At 44.6% G+C, this 22,488-nt stretch overlaps 1 protein-coding gene across 2 annotated transcripts in view; it reads right to left on the reverse strand.

The window, feature by feature from the left end:
- The window catches only part of TPRN (taperin), a 207,917-nt gene that overhangs the window by 13,915 nt on the left and 171,514 nt on the right, over nt 1-22,488 (reverse strand). The window contains exons 3-4 of one of the 2 annotated variants that reach the window (XM_030206213.1): nt 20,225-20,280; nt 13,887-14,008 (exon numbers count right to left, since the gene is read on the reverse strand). In XM_030206213.1, the coding sequence (XP_030062073.1) occupies nt 13,895-14,008; nt 20,225-20,280 (170 nt within the window). In that variant the 3' untranslated portion in view covers nt 13,887-13,894. The remainder of the gene's footprint in view (nt 1-13,886; nt 14,009-20,224; nt 20,281-22,488) is intronic. The other variant, XM_030206212.1, reaches the window with a different exon arrangement.

Genomic DNA, 22,488 nt, shown 5'->3' on the forward strand with positions numbered 1-22,488 from the left:
ATTCGCTGGTTTTTGGAGTTCATTTTGGGAGTGTCTGCAATGTCCCTTTTTGGGGGCTCTATCATGGGCTGGAGCTCATGGCCAAGTAACCTGGATAGCTCTTGGCAGGCAGGGAAACGGGGTTTCTTTATGCCTTTAGAAGCACACTCTGGAGAGTAGTATTTATTAATTTGGGATAGAGTAGTATAAATATATAATAGCTGACACTACGTATTTATTTACTTTTGTACTGTCTCTCTAGGCATATTTCTGTTTGCAGTTTTTGTCTTGCTTTCTCCTAATGTCACTTGCGGTCAAAACGTTGAGCTTTCCGCCAATTGGTAATTTTTATTTTGGGTCTCTATGTTGGAGTACATTAGCAGATGCGCGAGTATGATTGTGTTATGTCTCTGCATGTTCTACTATCAGGATAATCATCGCATGTTTTTGTAAACTGTTAGCACATTATCATTTCTAGGTCTACTTGCTATCCCTGAAGCTGCCTTTTGAACCACTGACCTTGTACCAGGTTCAAGATCTAATCAATATATATATTACTACCCTAATTCATTTTCCTATAGCATGTTACAGGTCTGGAACTTATTTGTAGACCACTTGCTCACTAGGTCCCGTTATTATACATATTGGGTGATGTTGTTCACTACCCATTATATCATACCTTCCTTTCCGCACCCCGCACCCAACACCAGATACTGGTGATCTGACATCTATTCAGATCTCTGGTAAGGACTTTCCGTCCGAAACAAACCTTTCTATTTTGCGGTTGACCTCCCTATGCCACCGAGAGTTCGGAAGGGCATAGTGATCCCGCCAACTGTCCTCTTTCTCAATTGATTTTCTGCGCTGGAGATTACATTGCATGAATCATGAGTATATTTTCATTTATTTTATGTGTTACTATTAAGATTGCCTTTGTATACTTTGATGGCCTGTTGGATTAGCTCTGATTTAAATGTTTTATTTTATCAAATTTAGGATTAAGATTTTGTCCTCAATACACAGGGACACCTCTGTATGTGGGACAATAACTGTGTATGTGTATGAGTGTGGTTTTCCTTTCCTTTTCTGTCTGTGTGCTCTGACTTGTAATTGGCTACTGGAATATTTATTTTTATGTCTTTTGTTTTGAAACTCTAAACAACTCCTTAACCGTGCAAAATTCCAATGCTAGGTTTTGAACTACATTTAGAAATATCTTGCTTCCTCTTCTGAACTTTAAGTTTTCTACGTATCAGGATTAGGTTACTGTTTTAATTTTATGTCTATATGTTGCTGTGTGTCCTGTGATAAATGGCCTATATTAAACCAGCTAATTATTAAGGAATCATTTCTTTAGTTTTAAATTAGTGCTTTAAGGTTACTCTGAGAGATTGCCTATCAACTGCAGTGGTAGTAAATCTCAAAGGAGTGTTTTTATTTTTTTTTCAGGATTGTATATTATTTCATTTAAGCAATGTTTGTTTGATTTGTGACGAGATGTTAAATACCTGATTGTTTTTGACTTCTGGTAAATTGCTTTCACTAGAAATGCAAGCACTTTTTAGTTCTGGTAGCTATAAATAGTTTGAGTTTACGATAATTTATCTTTGTTGGCTCCGGTACTCACATCTGGATTCTAAATCTGGATAAGACAGATATACCGGACATGATACTTATTCAGGTATCATATGACAGACTTTTTTTTTTTTAGTAAAAGAGATCCACTTAACGTTTTAATTTTATAGGTGTGCGTCCGTGTATGTGTTCTTTGAAAATTGCATAATTATTCCAGATATTTACTATAAAAGGTTCTATATTATATGCCATCTAAAACACTGTTTATTTATGACGTTGTTTAAAATAACTAGTGCTGATGTTCACTTCCTGGCTTTTATTGGGGATGTGTTCCGTAATAATGAATTAACTGTTTTAATTTTCCCTTTCACGTCTTATCTACAACTTTCAAACTTCCTTCCCTGCTTCTTAAAGATTTATAGTTTTAAGATATATTATTGTATAGAGTTCCAGCATTTCTGGTTCTCAATAGGGTTTAGAGATTAACCCTTGCATAACATAACTAACTGGTAAATCGGAACTAAAGAAATTCAGGTTGCTATTATTTTAAAGTTATGTTCAGATAAGACTAGCTACAATTGCCAATTTCCTTTTTATTGAGACCCGTACCTATGAAAAGCAGATAAAGTAATAACCTTCTTTTCCTGTCCTGAAGTATTAATTCTATGAAGACCAATTCCACCAGCATGAAGTTTTAATACGAAAACTTAAACTTACAGTTTTTGTCTGATGTATAGACCTATTTTCAGTCACCATAATATCCAATGCTTGCAGTGAGCAGTAAACTCAAATTTGACACAGGAAACACCGTTATTTCATGATTTCCTTAGGACCGAATGACAGAGATTAACCCTTGTAGTTCTTATTTTCTTTTAAGTTCATTTTTACAAAAGCTTTGGACTCAGTATATGATACAGGAATTCATTAATAACTAGATGGGTTTTTCTGTGGTCCTGTGTTATCCTTGCTACTCTTTGTTTAGAATTCAATTTACAATGTAAGCTTACAAGCTGTTCCAATATCATATGAACATATCCTACTGGTCAATTTGTGCATTTATTGCATTAATAAAAATTGTTATTATATCCTTGATTTTTGAATTCTACTAAAATGTTTTAAGAAATGCTCCTACTTGTCTCCTGCTTATAAAGCGGCTCCTCCTCTGTATTTATAATATACTCTAAATTGTAAATTGATTCCTGGGAATATATAAGCTTATTTTTAGCTATCCCTCTGAATGTGAATCTTGATATGCTGTCATGATTTAGGGCCCAAATTGTGAAAGCATAGAAAGGATCAGTTTAGAATTTAATATAATTTTAATTTTCCAAATTGGCTCTGAACTATTACAGAGGACTATAGGTTATTGTCCTCCTCATTTGGCCTATTTGAACCTTGTAAAGGTCACGTGAGGAGCCCTCGTAGAAATATATAGTTTTTACATTTCTGATATTGGCTTTTCTCTATCTCTCTACATATCATATTAAAGGCTGCTGTATTTTCCTGGAGCAGACTCTGACCACAATGTTTCCTCAGACTCTGCTGACTTCCTGTGCCAGCAACATCTAATTTACAGAGAACATTTTTTTTTTCCTACTGGTAATTTGTGATGTTATGTATTGAGACTATGCTCCACCTACTGGTGCACCAAGGAACTAACAATGCATTCATTGATTTTTTCTTTCTAATGGTCCTGTGCTGAGATTTGACCACTTGATATTACTTCTTATATTAGCTCTATTTATTAAGTCCTGTAGGTTGAGTGAAGACTGCTAATCCAATTCCTGACCTACCGCCTCTATTCCAGTTTGGTACTTCTGCTACAACTGACCTCTGACAAGAAAAAGAAGCGCTACCTTCTCCAATGAGAAATTTCTTTTGTCCAGATGATGTCATTAACTTAGACCTTCTTGGTTATGCACTTAAATATTCTGCTGTATTAAATATTTTTGCAGGCTCATCTTTTCCAGAACCTACATGGCACTTTACGTATAAGCTCTCTATTACAACAGACAGCGACCGTGATTCCAGAAGATACTTCCATCACCTGGACTAGTTATGAGTTTTAAATTCCTGCACATTAGACTTCTGCTCTGATTATGACTATTTCCTAAGCTACCCTTCTTTCTGAATCATCTAACTCGTAAGTCCTGCTGGCCTCCTGCAGCTGAGGGCTCAACTCTTGGTGAATGTTAGTCATCGCAGGTGAAGATTCCATACCTATTGGCGATAGATTTCAATGCATTGCCCATGCCTTTTGACTATTTTTGTGCACCATATTCCTGACCCTCCATACCTCAATAACTTGAACAATCAACATCATCTCTTAATTTTCAATTTATATTGTTTTTTTTGGTACCCTTTTCTTTGTTCCATATACTTAACCATTGTTATTTGATCATGTCTTCGTAATAATTACCAATCTGTCTTGCACATTATGCAAGCCAGAAGTGGGGATATATTATGCAAATCCCAATTCCTAGTATTAAGAGGGTTGAAGTTGAAGCTCTGACCCCTACCAATCAGGAGATATAATTGGCTTTTCATTATTGAACCCTTATGGTTTCGCTTTTGCTTTTGCACTTAATTAGCACTGTTTTCTCCATGTTTACATTGTCTTTCATGTCTCTTGACATCTATATATTATTTTTGCTTATTCAGTTCACGCTGATTATGCCCACCAAGATATAGCAATGTATCATTCAGGCATACAGTTATTTTGCTTATTCCTTTGCCAGCCTCTGACTCTTGATGGACTGAGTATGATGGTGCATGCCTAGAATAAAGACATGGAAAGATCCAAGTTTGTACACCACAAGTACGTCTTCAAGATCTATCTAGGCCCAAATGATGTTAGATCCCCCAAGGTTGTGGCAATAATCTTTACACCTTGCAAACTACTGGATCACAAGTTTTGGGTCCATGTGAAAGATATACGGGTTTACTCAGCCGTAGAACCAGATGTTACCAGCCTAACCATCTCAAGACCAGCCACTTCCTTCAGCAGGCCAGCCTGAAAACCCAGATCTCCGTCCAGATTCTTCAGCGCTTCCACCGCGTCAACCATGATCGATGAAAGAGAATTCAGAACTGATACTTAATTTGAGATTTACTGTTGCTGTTTATGAACATTATAGATTCATATTTTGTTTTATTTTTAGTTGAGCAGTAATCCTGTCTATATATGGAAAAGGTTTTATTTTTATTTTCCTATTATTTCCTTTATTGTTCTAAATGTTTTTCTAAGAGTTTCCCCGTTATTTCTGTTTATGTAATTTAAATTGAAGTTGATATTGCTCAGATACATGGGTAACATCAAACCCTAATACTGGCTATGATATCATAATGTAGGTGTAAACCCTGTTAGTATCAACCTGTTATGCAATAGTTTAACTTTGGTGTAGGCTTACTTAAGCTTACTTAAGCTGCATGTCTTTTTGTAGGTTTGACTAAGCTTCAAGTTGGGTAACGGATATATAAAATGCTTCCCATACTTCCAGGTCATAACGCATATGTCAAGATCCATGATCCATGCATGACCTTTGTTAATATACATTTTCCTAGGATTGACCATTTTTTTGCTGTATAAGGCAACCACATACTTGCTATCCACTTTTTAGTGCTCATGATTGGATGCCAATGATGAGTAATAGTAAGGTCCAGGAATTCCGACCTGTTTAAGGATTCTGAATACCTACAACCTTAAACAGCCTGCAATCTGAGTACTAACCATATAGTTGTTGAGCCACCATAACAATGCTTAATCAAAACCACTATTCCTTCCGAGGACCACTGAGATAGATACATTACATTATCTGTCCATGCGCTATGCAACAGACATAATAGAAGCCATAGAAAGACCTGAAAGTGTTTATTAGTATGATCCACCTGAAATTGCTAGTACCCGCATACCTATACTTCATGGGATTTTGTAGATGAACTCATGGATTTGTCCCATTCATAAAACCTCAAGAGAGATGACATCAGGATTAAGCCCAAGGGATTAGGTAATATAAAGGGAATTCCATATGCCCAAAAATATACCACCTAAGAATGAAGTTTCCTGTCTTGCACCATACCTTCCAGCAATTTGTAAGACCAAAACTCCCCCTCTAATTTGATAGCTTGCCACCTTCTGGAACGGATGATGACGAGCTTGACGAGCTTTGTGTCACCCCTCCTCAGAGGGGGTGACAAGTGGGGAATGTATAATTATGGTACAGCCAGAGACCCCCCCACTGGAATGGTGGAGGGCCCAGTCACAGAGCTCAGGCCAGTACAGACCTTGGCTGAGTCAGAAATCTGATGGCTGACATAACTGGGAGCTTACTGGAAAAGTACGGCCTAGTTTGTAGCCCAGATTGAGGCCTAAATAAGCTAAATTAGGAAAAGTTAATAGATATGGAAACAAAATGGAGGAATTCAGCACAAAATGGAAGCCCATATCTGTTACAAAGTGGAATTTTCTCTAATGTAAGTTAGAAAAACAAGTTGAGAAATAAGTGAGTCATAGCAGGTGCAAAGAAAATAGGGAACTAGCTGTTCCAGAGAGGAGGGTGACTTCCTGTGAGCAGGATTGTGGTCAGCTGGTGTGAGAAAGGAAAGGCGTAGCAAGATAGAAGCTACTCATTCGCATGAGCCAATCAGTGACAACCATGACATTAGCATAGACCCAATCAGGTATATCTACTGTCATATTACCCATATCCTGAGGGCACCTATAAAAATCCGGGTATTTCCTGGTTTGAGTTAGAGAGACAAGGGTTGGCACTCTCTCTCCAAGGGAAACCAATGTGTCCAGCAGAATTAACAAATTACCTAATTGCTTTCCCTTGTAAAACCTCTAATTGGTAAAAGAAATTATAAAAGATTAGCAAATAATTAACACCTGTTTGCAGCTTATTATATTCCTATAATTAATTGATTGTACATGCCTGTTGTCAATCACTGATTTGACTTATACCTTAGCAAATAAACTCCTCATTCCAAATGATGATTTGTGGGCTTCACTTAATGATCAAAGGCTGTAAGTATAAATGCATTGTATAACGTCATAAGGCTGGTATCTTTTCCTTAGACCTAACTTCTCCCTTAGAGGCAATAACTCCCTGATTACCCCAGTACTAGTGTTATTTAGAGATGGAGTCAGATTAAGGTCACTCTAGCCTTCCTGGGGGGGGCTCGGGACCCCCCAATTCTCAACACTTCAGAGTACATTCTCATGGCTCTTCCTCCACCCCCATCCCGCTCTCTGTTGGAGTTCCTCAAGGATCTGTCCTTGGACCCCTTCTTTTTTCAATCTACACCTCTTCCCTGGGCTCCTTGATCTCATCTCATGGTTTCCAGTATCATCTATATGCTGACGACACCCAGCTTTATTTCTCCACACCAGACATCACTGCGGAAACCCAAAAGTATCGGCCTGCTTGTCCGACATTGCTGCCTGGATGTCCAACCGCCACCTGAAGCTGAACATGGCCAAGACCGAGCTTATTGTCTTCCCACCCAAACCCACTTCTCCTCTCTCTCCACTCTCTATCTCAGTTGACAACACCCTCATCGTCCCTGTCTCATCTGCCCGCAACCTCGGAGTCATCTTCGACTCCTCCCTCTCCTTCTCTGCCCATATCCAGCAGATAGCCAAGACCTGTCACTTCTTCCTCTACAACATTAGCAAAATTCGCCCTCTCCTCTCTGAGCACACCACCCAAACTCTCATCCACTCACTCTTTACCTCTCGCCTTGACTACTGCAACCTACTCCTCACTGGCCTCCCACTTTGCCACCTATCCCCCTTCAATCCGTTCAGAACTCTGCTGCACGTCTTATCTTCCGCCTGGACCGATATACTCACATCACCCCTCTCTTCAAATCACTTCACTGGCTTCCGATCAGGTACCACATACAGTTCAAGCTTCTCCTACTAACCTACAAATGCACTCGATCTGCAGCCCCTCCTTACCTCTCTAGCCTCATCTCCCCTTACGTTCCTACCCGTAACCTCCACTCTCAAGACAAATCCCTCCTTTCAGTACCCTTCTCCACCACCGCCAACTCCAGGTTCCGCCCTTTCTGCCTCGCCTCACCCCATGCTTGGAATAAACTCCCTGAGCCCATACGCCAGGCCCCCTCCCTGCCTATCTTCAAATCCTTGCTCAAAGCCCACCTGTTCAATGTTGCCTTTGGCACCTAACCACTCTACCTCTATTCAAGAAATCTAGACTGCACCAACTTGTCATTTCGTCCTTTAGATTGTAAGCTCCTTTGAGCATGGACTGTCCTTTTTGTTAAACTGTACAGCGCTGCGTAACCCTAGTAGCGCTCTAGAAATGTCAAGTAGTAGTAGTAGCAGAGACAGGCAGATCTCTGACGAACAGTTAGGCTTCACCTGCACCTGGCCACTTTTCACCAAGAGTTGAGCTCCTGGTTTCAGGTGGCCGGCAGGACTTACTGGACAGGGCCAGGACTGGATATCAGCTAGGCAGCACAGGGACTGAGGGTCAGAGGGAAAAGGAATAAACAGGGACAGCAAGGCAGGGAAAGGATAGGCTAAAGGACAGGACTGAAAGCTGCGAGCAGCCACTGAAACAGGGAACCAACACAGCTAGACAGAACTGAAAGCTGCAAGCAGCCACTGAAGCAGGGAACAAACACAGATAAACCCAGAACTAGATAAAGACATACAAACAAGACACAAGACTGGGAAACAAGCAATACAGTAAACAAGCAATACCCTAAACTAAACAAAGACTACCTAGAACAGGCAAGACTTCAGGCAAGAACTAGAGCAAGGAAACAAACTCAGGCTGAAGTGCAACAAGCACCAACATATCAGGGCCTTAGACTCAATGCAAAGGCCAAGCAGAGAGTTTCAAAATGGCTAATAAGCCCAGCAGCAGCTGAGGCTCAGCTGCTGCAATCACCAGGCAACTAAGGGTGCTGTGCAGGCACAAACAAAACAAGCAGGTCCGGCAGTCTGGAAGATCTGGACCGGAATGGGCTGAAATCCGGAACGGGTGACATCACACAGACAATCTAATGCAGCCAGCACACAGAGACAGAGACAGAACTAACTCGCAAAGAACAGACAGAAGCCAGCTCAGAAGCTGACCACAGGAAATAAGGTGAGTCAGAGGGGGCACGGCCACAGAAGTGACAGAAACTTAGTATAAGGTGCATTCACTACTAAGGCCTGAAGCTCACTGACCCTACGAGCTGAAGTAACAGCCACCAAGAAAACGATCTTCCAGGTCAAGTACTTCAGATGGCAGGAACTCAGTGGCTCAAAAGGAGCTTTCATTAGCTGGGTGAACGACGTTGAGATTCAATGACACAGGTGGAGGTTTGACAGGGGGCTTTGACAAAAGCAAACCTCTCATGAAGCAAACTAGAGGCTGTCCAGAGATAGGCTTACTTTCTACCCGTTGATGATAAGCACTAATTGCACTAAGGTGAACCCTTACGGAGTTGGTCTTGAAACCAGACTCTGATAAGTGTAGAAGGTATTCAAGCAGGGACTGTGTAGGAGAGGAAAGGGGATCTATGGCCTTGCTGTCACACCAGATGGCAAACCTCCTCCATTTAAAAGAATAACTCCTCTTAGTGGAATCTTTCCTGGAAGCCAGCAAGACTCGGGAGACACCCTCCGAAAGACACAAAGAAGTAAATTTTAGGCTCTCAACATCCAGGCCGTGAGAGCTAGAGACTGGAGGTTGGGATGTAGAAGTGACCCTTCGCTGTGTGTGATGAGGGTTGTAAAACATTCCAATTTCCATGGTTCTTCGGAGGACAACTCCAGAAGAAGAGGGAACCAAATCTGTCACGGCCAGAAGGGTGCTATGAGAATTATGGTCTCAGGTCTTGCTTGAGTTTCAACAAAGTTTTCCCCACTAGAGGTATCGGAGGATATGCATACAGAAGGCCTGTCCAATGAAGAAGAAAGGCATCTGGAGCTAGTCTGTCTTGGGACTGAAGCCTGGAACAGAACTGAGGGACATTGTGACTGGATTGAGTGGCAAAAAGATCCACCACGGGGGTGCCCCATGCTTGGAAGAATTTTCGGGCTACGCCCATGTTGAGAGACCACTCGTGAGATTGCATTATCCTGCTCAGTTTGTTGGCCAGGCCGTTGTTTACGCCCGCCAGATAAGTGGCTTGGAGGAACATGCTGTGACGCTGTACCCAAAGCCACATCTGTACAGCTTCTTGACACAGAAAGCGAGATCCGGTGCCCCCCTGCTTGTTGGTGTAATACATTGCAACCTGGTTGTCCGTTTGAATTAGGATAATTTGATGGGACAGCCGATTTCTGAAAGCCTTTCGAATCAATCCAGATCGCTCAGAAGATTTGTTTCCTTGAGAAATCGAACTCCTTGAGTGCAGAGCACGTCTACATGAACCCCCCCCCACCCCCACCTCCACCCCAGGAGAGATGCATCCATCGTCAGCACTTTTCGTGGCTGAGGAATTTGGAATGGTAGTCCCAAGGTCAGATTGGACCAAATTGTCCACCACTGAAGAGCGCGCACAAGCTCCGTGGACACTCGGATGACATCTTCTAGACTCCCCGTGACTTGATACAACTGAGAAGCTAGTGTCCATTGAGCAGATCTTATGTGAAGACGTGCCATAGGTGTAACATATAGTGTGGAAGCCATGTGGCCCAAGAATCTCAACATGTGCCGAGCTGTGACCTGCTGTGATGCCCAAACCTTGGACGCAAAGGAGATAAAGTTGTCTGCACGCGCCTCCGGGAGTTAGGCTCGGATATTCTTCTTATTGAGCAGGGCTCCTATGAACTCCAACTGCTGAAATGGATGGAGATGGGACATGGGGTAGTTTATCACGAACCCTAGTAGTTCCAGCACTTGAATAGTCATTCGCATTGACTCCCGAGCACCTTCCTCCGAGGTGCTCTTCACCAGCCAATCGTTGAGATAAGGGAACACATGCACTCCCAGTTTGTATAGCGATGCTGTGACTACCACTAGACATTTTGTAAAAACCCTGGGAGCTGATGCAAGGCCAAAAAGGCAAAACGCGGTACTGAAAGTGATGTGTTCCCAGCTGAAATCAAAGATGCTTCCTGTGAGCTGGAAATATCAGGATGTAGGTATATGCATCCTTCTAGTCCAGAGAGCATTGCCATGGGAATAAGGGTGCCCAGGGAAACCATCTGAACTTCTCGCGGACCAGGAACTTGTTCAAGGCCCTTAGGTCTAGGATGGGATGCATCCCCCCCCCCCCCCCCCCCCGTCAATTTGTGCACAAGGAAGTACCTGGAATAGAATCCCTGTCCTTCTTCCCCTGGTGGAACGGATTCAACCACATGGGCCTTTAGAAGGGTGGAGAGTTCATCTGCAAGTACCTGCTTCTGCTGAGAGATAAATGAATGAGCTCTCGGTGGGCAATCTGGAGGTTTGGATAACAAATTGAGGGTATATTCTAACTGGACTACTTGAAGAACCCACTGGTCGAAGGTTATGAGAGGCCACCTTTGGTGAAAAACTTTTAGCCTCCCTCCAAATGGCAAGTCGTCCAGCACGGACACTTTGGATAGCGGCTATGATCTGCTGGAGCCAGTCAAAAGCTCGTCCCTTGCTTTTGCTGGGGAGCAGCAGGGGCCTTGGGTGAACGCTGTTGACAAGAACATGCGCACTGGGGCTGAGCCTGAGTAGGATGGCCAGTCGCAGAAGTGTATCTATGCCTACAGTAGGAATAGGGAGCACTCCGTGACCTACCAAAATACTTTCTGGATGAGGAGGTGGCTGCAGAAGATGTCTGACGGGAGAGAGAAGACATAGCCTCTGTGTGCTTTTAGCAACATCTTCGACCTTTTCTCCGAAAAGATTATCCCCCCAGCAAGAAGCATCCGCCATTCTCTGCTGGACCGAATGGTCCAGGTCAAAAACACACAACCATGAGAGTCTGCGCATTGCTATACCTTGGGCAGAGATTCTGGATGCCACATCTTGCCCTAGGCCAAGAACTTGCGACACGCCTTCTGCTGCTTGACCAACTGGCAAAAGGGCTCGGCCTGCTCTGGAAGGAACGTGTCGATCAAGTTGGAGAGCTGCCTCACCGAGTTCCACAAGTAGATGCTCGTGAAGAACTGGTACGAGTGATGAGCATAGCAGCCTCATACATTATTCTCCAAAAAAGGTCCAGGGTTCTAGCTTCTCTGACTGGGGGAGCCGAAACATAGTCCCTAGAACTCCTGGCATTTTTGAGAGCGGCATCCACGGAAAGACCTCAACAACCCAGGCTCTCCGTGGATCCAATATTGGGTATCAATTTTCTTGGGGACCACAGGGACAGAGTGGACGTTCAGTTCCGTACGAGGACTGCCTTGAATATCTCGTGGAGCGGAGCAGTCACTGCCTCCTCACGTGGAGAGGTGTAGTCCAGGACCTTGATCATCTTGGCCCTGGGCTCATCATCCACTTCTATGAGGAATGGAATGGCCTCCACCATTTCCCATACAAAATAGGTGAAGGAGAGACTCTCAGGTGGAGACAGTCTTCTCTCAGGTGGAGGGAAAGGCTCAGAAGGGATCTCATTGGACTCATCAGAGGAAAAGTACCTGGGATACTCCTCCGATTCCCACGAGCGCTCCCTCCTCGGTATCAGGCAGCACTTCCCTCAGGGATGTCCAAGACCGGGCCCGCCTCGACGTGGAGGACCCATGTCCTCAAGAACGGTGTTGAGGAGTCAGCTCCTGCCTCGATTCCAGCAAAGCTTCCTCCACCTACGTCGAAGGAGAACCGGCCTTGGTGGCAATCGACACCTTACCCGCAAGTGGTGCTGGTGCCGAAGGCCGCATTGCGGGCCAGGCAGGGCCGCAGCAGAAGCCATGGCACGCGCAGGCACCCCCGATTCACATCGCTTAATCAATCCCTCCAAAAGCTCTGGGAGCAAGGCCCGGATAAACTCGTCAAGAGCCGCCATTGGTAAAGGCTAAGGGGCCGGTGTTGGCTCAGGTTGCCGAATCACCTGAGGTGCAGGAGCAGGATCTCAGCAGTTGGGAGAATGATGCCTCGGTATCTCTTGAACAGAGGGGAAACAGTCCTCCGGGGGCACTGACGTTTCTCAGGTGTCCTCGGCGTCCCGGCACTGTGCATCAAAGGAGATCGATGTCTGTGCTTCTTGGCCTTCACCCAATGCACTTCATCCAAACTCCTCGGTGCCAACGAGGACAACATCAAATCCTCACATCACCTCGGTGTCGGGTCCAACAATGGCTGGTCCCGGGGGGGGGGGCGCCAGGAGGCCTCGAGGCAGGTGGAGACCCACCCGACGCCTCACTGCTCCCAGTGTCTTAGGGTCTTACAGCATCTATCCCTACTGACTCCAGACGCCGATGCTTCCTTCGATGTCAACCTCGATACCAAAGAACCGGACCGAGTTCCAAAAGTTTTTTGAATTGAGCTTCTCGGGAAATTTGTGTCCTTTTCTTCATACGAAGACAAAGACCACAATTTGCCGGGCTATGGTCGGGCCAGAGGCACTGAATACACCAAGAATGTGTATCAGTACCCAAGATGGTCCGGTTGCACCGGGAGCAACAATTGAAGCCACTGGGAGTCTTCGATGACATGGAAGGGAAAATGGCTCCAGAAAAAAAATCAAAGGTCGCAATTGTGCCTGAAAAAGAAGAAAGGCACAAGAATAGTATAACCGTCCAGGCAGGCCTAAAAGGGGCCCGCAATGAAAAATAAAGAAAACTTAAATGCGGGACAAGAAACTAAGAAATTAAGGGAATGTTTGTTTTTTACATAATGAAAAAAAAGGAGCAGAAAAAAGGCTCTTCCTGGGCATGTGAGGAGCAATGTACAATACAGCTGCTTCCTCTTGCGGAAAAGAAGAAAACAGACGTGGATGCGCTGCGGGCGGGAAGGCGCTCTGCATATGTGTGGTGGGATACGGCAGGGACCCCAGAAGGCTCTCAAATTTTTTCTATGCTGGCTAATGTGCCGAATCCTGGGCGACACGGATCGTCTACCCACTTGTGAGACTGTAAGCCTGCTTGTCCTCGGAGAACAAGTGACTCCAGGCTTCTCACACATGCTCAGTTCACTCAAGAATTAAGCATACCTGGGGAGTCCTGGAGTCTGTGGCTGGAGGCACACTGCCAACTTACTGTTTCCTGCAGCAGCAAGAGGAGGAGGGGAGCGACTCAGTAGTGAATTTCTTTGGCTGGTGGGGAGGGGGAAGGGAATGTGCTGGAGTGGGGGAAAGGAATGCACTGCCCCCCCCCCCCCCCCAAATTAGAGAGCTGGCTACATCTCTGAAATCACATGCAAGGGGGTCAAGCATAAGAAAAGGCCACTCACCATGTTGTCTAGGAGAAACACGCTCTCCTGGTGAAAGGCATCAGCAGAGGATAGTCTCTCTTCACACTTCTGCTCCTGCCAGCGACTAAACTCTGAGTGTTTGGGAGTGTAGCTGGATAAACCTGCAGAGAGGAAATAGCAGATGGGAGCTAAAAAAAACCTAACCCAGCACAGTATGAAGGAACCCAGAGCAAGCCAGTCACAAAATTCTCAGTTTATTAACTTTCAGAGCTCTTCACAATGCTGGCCCAGCTTTTTTTTTCTCAAAATCTCTGGTAAGATATGTTTCAAGCCCCTCTGCATTCTTCAAGAGAGCAATTCCATTGCAAAACAGGTTAAGTTATTTAGGCAGGGGCGTAGCCACGGGTGAGCCTGGATGGGCCCAGGCCCACCCATTTTCCCTCCAGGCCCGCCCATCCTTCGCACGCTGTCGCTGCCCTTTTGTCCAGCGGAAGCAGCGTTCAGCGTTTCCTTCCTGCCCTGTCTTCTCCCCAGGCTCCGCTGCATCGTCCCGGCCTGCAAGTGGAATCGTTTTCTTTTTCGGCCGTCGCGCTGCGCTGCCATACACACAGGCAGCTTCGCTCCTCCCCCGCCGCGTCCATTCTGGCCCTCTCTGATGCATTTCCTGTTAGGTTAGGGCCGGATGAACGCGGCCGGGGAGGAGCGAAGCTGCCTGTGTGTATGGCAGCGCAGTGCGACGGCCGAAAAGGAAAACGATTCCTCTTGCAGGGACGATGCAGTGGAGCCTGGGGAGAAGACAGGGCAGGAAGGAAACGCTGCCTCCGCGGGACAAAAGGGCTGCGACAGCGCGGGAAGGATGTGGATTCGCGGGCCTGGGGGGAAGTGGCTGAGCTGCTGGGACATGGGAGGGAGAGGAGGAAGGAACTTGAGGGAAGGAAGAGAGAGCTACTGGGACATGGGAGGGAGAGGAAGAAGGGACTGGAGGGAAGGAAGAGAGAGCTACTGGGACATGGGAGGGAGAGGAAGAAGGGAAGGGAGAAGCTGCTGGGACATGGAAGGGAGAGGAAGAAGGGAAGGGAGAAGCTGCTGGGACATGGGAGGGAGAGGAAGAAGGGAAGGGAGAAGCTGCTGGGACATGGGAGGGAGAGGAAGAAGGGACTGGAGGGAAGGGAGAGAGCTACTGGACATGGGAGGGAGAGGAGGAAGGGACGAGAGCTGCTGGACAAGGGAGGAAGAGGAAGAAGGGACTAGAGGGAAGGGAGAGAGCTGCTGGACATGGGATGGAGAGGAGGAGGGGATTGGATGGAAGGGAGAGAGCTGCTGGACATGGGAGGGAGAGGAGGAAGGGGCTGGAGAGCTGCTGGACAAGGAAGGAAGAGGAAGAAGGGACTAGAGGGAAGAGAGCTGCTGGACATGGGAGGATAGGGAGAGAAAGAGGGGAGATGGATGAAAGGATGCAGCGAGAAAGGGGAGAAACTAGAAGGATGTGGAGAGAGGGAGGAGACTGAACAGAAAAGGGTAGAGAGATAGACACTGGATAGAAGGAGAGGGGAGATAGACACTAGATGGAAGGATCAGGAGAGAGGATAGATGAGTGGAAGGATAAGGAGAGAAAGAGGGAAGACACTGGATGGAAGGGTACGGAGAAAAAGGAGACGCTGGATGCAGGAGAAAAAGGAGACGCTGGATGCAAAAGAAAGAGGGGAGACACAGATGGGGAGAGAAAGAGGGGAGCTGCTGGATGGAAAGAGGGAGAGGACAGAGTAGGGAAAGACTGGAGAATAAGAGGAAGGGGCATGTGGCGAACAAGGGTGAGGAAAAGATGAAAAGCCATAGGTGATGAATGGACAGGAAACCCTGACAAGAGAAAGACGAAGGAAAGCAGAATCTAGAGACTGGGAGCAACACAATGAGAAAAAGTAAATGGCCATACAACAAAGGTAAAGAAAATTATTTTATTTTTAATTTAGGATAAAGTAATATGGTACCTGTGTTAATAAAGTTTCAGAGACCAATACTTCCTTCCTTAGGTCAGGAGAGGATACCGTAACAGCATTATACTGACCTGAGGCAGGAGGTTTTGGCCTCTGAAAGCTCACTGAAAAGTGTGACTAAATATTTCCTGGGGGAGTGGGGTAGAGAGAAAATTTTGTGCCCACCCACTTTGGGTTCAGGCCCACCCAAAATTGGCAGTCTGGCTACGCCACTGATTTAGAACTCATGAAAGTGAAGTTGTTTACCCATATCAGGGGTTCTCTCTATATAGCAAGATAAATCAGATACAAAAGTAGGTAAATTCATCTGATGGTGCCAAAATAGAGTGCATCTCTCAGAGCTTTAACTGTGCAGCTTTTAACTATCTGAGGGTATTCCTACATGTTTCTACTCCTGAGCTAATACCTCAATTCATTCAGTTTAAATCAGTTTAATCACTTACTATACTGCTTTTCATTTGACACAGCAAGATAGCAGGATTAACCCTTTAGTGGGCCCTAGGCAAACGTGTGCACATTAGGTCACCACATCATAATATTAAACTATTTTCGAAATTCCGCAAATATTTCTGACTGCAGAGGAAAACAAGCAAAGGAGAAAGCAACAAGTAAACAGTGCTACTCACCGACACCTCCTGCCAAGTGGAGGACAATGAACAGGGGGCGAATAGAGTAAACAGATCTCTCCAATACAGACCTGCACCAAAATGTTTTTTTGGGACTTCCGCAAGAATCCCCTCCAGGGCTGCGGGACTGCCGCAAGGACAGAGGCAGCTCCTGCAGGGATCCTTTGGAACTGTATCAGCCTCGCTCAAACTTCACTTGCCACTGCCAGGATCACTGAAGGCGATCAAAACAAAAAGCAACAACAAAAAAAAGGAGGAGCAGTAAACCCTTTCCCGAAGCTCCTCGCTTGTTGTTCCCCCATACGGGGTTTGCTGCTTCCTCCCGCCTCCTGCAGTGCACAGTTTGACTTTGCAACAGCACCTTCCTCAGTGCAACAAATCAGTCACCGCTCAGTGTCTGTCAAAAGTGCCAATGAGCTTAAATGGGAGATGAGGAGGAGGAAGGTCTCCACTCTGATTCTACCATATGTGTAGGCGGGAAGCTAACAATCTGCACAGGGAAGGGGGAGCTACAATATGGTGACACTTTTAGCCGAGGTCGAAGAAAAAATATGCAGCCGAAGCCTAATTTTCCAGTGTTAGTAGTGAAGCTGATATAGGCAGGGGCATAACTACAGGGGGCCAAGGGGGCCTGGGCCCCTGCAAATTTCATCCAGGCCCCTGGATTGGCTGGCGGGGGTCCCCAACCCCCGCCAACAAGCCTTCTTCAGTGTCAGTCTTCTTTTTTGCTCCTGTGCTGAGCATCAGCGTGCACAGGAGGAGCAAGAAGAAAAAAGAGCAGGGGGCAGGCAGCGAACGCGGCTGTGCTGGAGACCGGCACTGAATAAGGCTTCGGTATTTGTATGTGAGGCGGGGGGGGGGGGGGGGCAAGGCGTGCCCCCAACCTCGGGCTCTGGCCCCCTCCCACTGTGAGGTCTGGCTATGACCCTGGGAATAGGTGGGGGAGAGAAGTCCTTTCCCTTCACCTATACCAGCTCCACTACTGACAGACCACAGCCCGCCTCTTTCCCAGGGTGAAAATGGAGTGACTCACTGGATATAGGTCACAAGGAGCTTGGGTCAGGACCAGCATAGATTGCGGAGTCACATGGGCAGGAGGAGAGCAAGAAGCAAAGCAACCTGATCTCCGGCATTGATGCACAAGCCAGCAGCAGAGGTCACCTGACCTAGTGCCAGCAAAGCAGAAAGCGTGCTGAGACAGAACCTTCATGTGTGCCCACAAATCTTCCAGAATCCAAAAGAGTCCAGAGTAGACAAATTTTCTGCGTGCCGGTGAAGGTCAATAAATTAAGTCCCAATTTAATGAGGTGGCTTAGCTAACAAAAGGTGATGTACTATTCCTTTTATTTCCTGGGGGGGGGGGACCCCCTCCCCTCCTCGATTTCTCTCCTTTTACCTGACATTGCAAGTGTAGCTATTTGTAATTTTTTTCCCCATAGAAAAGGCTTTTATTGTTCAAAATAATATTGGCTTTTAAAATGTTTTTATGAACTGTGTCCATTCACTTTCTTCTTTAAGAAAATGCCTTGTGTTCAGATAATAAGTAGCTTACTATCTGAACACAAGCCAGGACACAATTCATGAAAACATTAAGTTCTACCCGTTTTACACCACTCAGGATTTTGAAGACCTCAATTATATCTCCCCTCTCTTTTCCAAGCTGAAGAGCCTTAACCTTAACCTCTTCACATGAGAATTCCATCCCCTTTATCAGTTTTGGTCACTCTTCTTTGAGTCTTTTCCAATTCCGCTATATCTTTAAGATACGGTGACCAGAACTGAATACAATACTCTAGGTGATGTCACACCACAGAGCAATACAAAGGCATTATAGTATTCTTGGTCTTAATTTACCATCTGTTTCCTAATAATTCCTAGTATCCTGTTTGCTTTTTTGGCCACCACCACACACTGGGCAGATTTCAGTGTACTGTCTATGACGACACCTACACCTTTTTCTTGTGTGCTGACTCCTAAGGTGGACCCTAACATCAATTAACTATGATTTGGATTATTCTTCCCAATGTGCAGGGCTGGATTTAGGCATAAGCTAAACAAGCTACAGCTTAGAACTAGAGACGAATGGGAATGGGGTTTGCGGAACGGGAACAGGGTTTGCGGGAATCCCGCAGGAACAGGGTTCGTGGTAATCTCGCAGGGACAGAAAATGTTCTATGGGGTTCGCATGGAGACAGAAGCTGTTCCCACGGGGTTCCCGTGGGAGTGTACGCTGCACTTGCACCAGCCTGGATTCCCATGGGGATGGAAACAATTCCTGCAAGAGTCCTGTGGAAGTGTATGCTGCAATTGTGCCAGCCTCTCACTTACCAAGTACCAAGTTCTTTCAGTGCTGTCTCCTCCTCCTCGCTTTAACAGCACAGATACAGATGAACACAGAGGATCTCTAATTAGAAAATGGAAGTCATAAAAAAACCTAAACTTAAATGGCTGCACGTGTGTTGATATGTCAAATGACGCTTAGATAGTGACAGTGGTTGAGATGAACTAGGGCCGATACTGGGCAGACTTGTATGGTCTCTGTCTCATATGGAAATCTGGTTTAGGATGGGCTGGAAAGGGCTTAGCAACTTTAGTGGCTGGAACATGAAGGACAGTGCTGGACAGACTTTTATGGTCTGTTTCCCACAAATGAGAAGACAAATAGGCTGGAGTGGGCTTTGATGACAGCTCCAGCAGTTGGAACATAAGGGATAGAGCTGGGCGGACATCTATGGTCTATGCCCCAGAAACGCCAAAGAAAGGCCATCATCAAGTATATAATATCACGTTCATTGTTGATTTAATTATGAATTGATTATAAGCATGACTACTGGGCAGACAGGACCATTCAGGTTTTTATCTGCTATCACTTACTATGTTACTATTAATCCTCTCTGCTCCAGGGCTGATGCGCAGTTCTCAGCTCTGACACAGGCATAAGCATTAGATGTCACCTGACCTATTGGCACATGTATGTGGTGACCTCTAAGCACACAGTGCCAGTAAATCAGAGACAAGTCTTACATGTGCGCATCAGAGCATTCCAAGTTCCAACTTCTGTTCCTTTCTTGCATGCAATGCTGTGGCTCAAACCCAGAGAGCGAGAGAGAGACGACCAGAAATTTTTTTAAATGTTCCATTAAATTCTTGGGGGGACGGGTGGGGCGGGTTAAATTCATGTGGAGATGGGTAAGATTCCAGTGGGTATACTTATTTTATTTTTATTTATTTATTATATTTGTATCCCGCACTTTCCCACTAAAAGCAGGCTCAATGCAGCTTACATAGTAATAGGTAACACAGAATTTTGTTATGTAAAGTAGGAAATTAAGTATAACATAATAGAAGGCTATCCAAAAACTGGAACCAAAGTGAAATTTAAAATAAATAGCATTTATTAATTTTCAAAACAATGATAATAAAACAGTTACACATTAAAAGTGACTCGACACAACGTTGTGTTTCGGCCAGATGGCCTACATCAGGAGTCTATGAATAAAAACAATAAATAAATACATAAATATAATATCCAAAAAAAAGAGGAACATGTATAAGATATCAACATCAACATAATTTTCATGTCAATATGAATGCTGAAAATCAAATTTTGTAAAAAGGATTTGTAAACAAAAATATAAAATATAACACATATACCATACAAATGTCATAATAGTCATAAACATCATAAAACAAATACAGAAAAATATTGTTCTGCATGTACATATATGGGTGTTTGTAAAATATGAGAAGGACTAACCTTGTAACTGGAATCAAATAATGAAATAAGATCATCGATTTGTATAATAAAGAAATCTGAAAAATAAAAATAAAAAAATAAAACATAAAAGTAAAAAAAGATGCAGATTTTTCATTTGTGATTTGAGGTTAGTCTATCTTGATTTTAATTCTAATTTCACTTTTATCTTTATATCATATTTTATTATTTATTTATTGCATTTATATCCCACATTTTCCCACCTATTTGCAGGCTCAATGTGGCTTACAATGTATCGTTATTGTTAGATACTAGATTGGAAGATAACAATCAGTGTTACATAGAGAACATGGTTGACATAATAGAACTTAAACGATTGAATTAATCAAGAAATTGAACCAGCAGGTATAAGAGAAGAACAGTTCTGATTATAAGTAAAGTGGAGATGTATTACATTTGCACTGGCTGATCTTTGTGGTATGCCTTGTTGAAGAGGGGGTCTTCAGCGATTTACGAAAGTTAGTTAGTTCATAAATAGTTTTTAAGTTGAGCAGCAATGCGTTCCATAACTGTGTGCTCAAGTAAGAAAAGTTTGGCGCATGCGCTATTTTGTATTTTAGACTTTTACAGCTGGGGAAGTGAAGATTGAGGAATGAGCGGGATGATCTTTTAGCGTTCCTGGGTGGCAAGTCTACCAGGTCTGACATGTAGGCTGGGGCATCTCCGTGAATGATTTTATGAACTAGAGAGCATACCTTGAACGCGATACGTTCTTTAAGTGGAAGCCAGTGTAGCTTTTCCCTTAGGAGTTTAGCACTTTCATATTTTGTTTTTCCAAATATGAGTCTGGCTGCAGTGTTCTGGGCAGTTTGAAGTTTCTTGATGATTTGCTCTTTACAGCCAACGTAGAGTGCATTGCAGTAATCTAGGTGGCTAAGCACTATTGACTGTACCAGGTTGCGAAAGATGGTCCTTGGGAAGAAAGGTCTTACTCTTTTTAGTTTCCATATCGAATGGAACATCTTCTTGGTTGTATTTTTCGCATGACTTTCAAGTGTGAGATTTCGATCAATGGTAACTCCAAGAATTTTCAGGGTGTCTGAGACAGGAAGGGACAAGTTTGGTGTGTTTATGGTGGTGAATTTGTTCGTGTTGTGAGGTTAGTATAAGACACTGTGTTTTTTCTGCATTGAGTTTCAACTGAAATGCGTCTGCCCAAGAATGCATGATATGGAAGCTCTGGATAATGTCGTTGGTTATTTCCTTTAAATCATGTTTGAAGGGGATGTAAATCGTTACATCATCTGCATATATGTATGGATTGAGGTTTTGACTGGATAATAATTTGGCCAAGGGTGTCATCATTAGGTTGAAGAGAGTCGGCGAGAGGGGGGACCCTTGAGGGACTTCACATGCAGGTATCCATGTGGCTAATGTAGTCGAGTTAGATATCACTTGGTATGATCTTGTGGTCAGGAAGCCTTTAAACCAATTGAGAACATTTCCTCCGATTCCGAAGTATTCTAGGATGTGTAGTAATATTCTGTTATCAACCATGTCGAAAGCACTGGACATTTTTTTTTTGTTACATTTGTACCCTGCGCTTTCCCACTCATAGCAGGTTCAATGCGGCTTACATATTATATACAGGTACTTATTTGTACCTGGGGCAATGGAGGGTTAAGTGACTTGCCCAGAGCCACAAGGAGCTGCCTGTGCCTGCAGTGGGAATCAAACCCAGTTCCCCAGGACCAAAGTCCACCACACTAACCACTAGGCCACTCCTCCGAATTGTAGAAGTAGTATGTTATTGCCAGTTGCGATCGCTTGTTTAAATTTAGTCAGGAGAGGGGTCACGTGATGCTCTGAACAGAGAAGACATGATTCTGTGCTCTCCGAGGCCCCTGTTCTTCTAAAACAACTTACAACTCGCAAACCTGCAAGCAGAAGATTTAAAACAACCTTACCTGAAAGGTGATAATATATGGAAAAATTCCTGGGCGCGCCAGTTACAAATATAGCCAGCAGAAGTGCAAAAAAAGAAAAAGAAAACACGAAGATGCCGAGCGCTGCGGGAGAAGGCCCGTCGCAAAATGGAAGTGTGCCGTTCACAGAACAACAACTATGGCAACTAACAGAGGCAGTTGGAGCGGCGCTGGCGCCGATGCTCGACAAATTGAGTGAGCGGAACGCGAATTTTGAAGCGCTGCTAACAGATACTATTAACAGAACAAACGAGCTGGAGACGAGAGTATCCGCGGCGGAAGATATGATTGGTCCCGCCATGCGCCAAGTCAGCGCGCTGG

The sequence above is a fragment of the Microcaecilia unicolor genome, chromosome 6, assembly GCF_901765095.1.
Source record: "Microcaecilia unicolor chromosome 6, aMicUni1.1, whole genome shotgun sequence".
Lineage (NCBI taxonomy): Eukaryota > Metazoa > Chordata > Amphibia > Gymnophiona > Siphonopidae > Microcaecilia > Microcaecilia unicolor.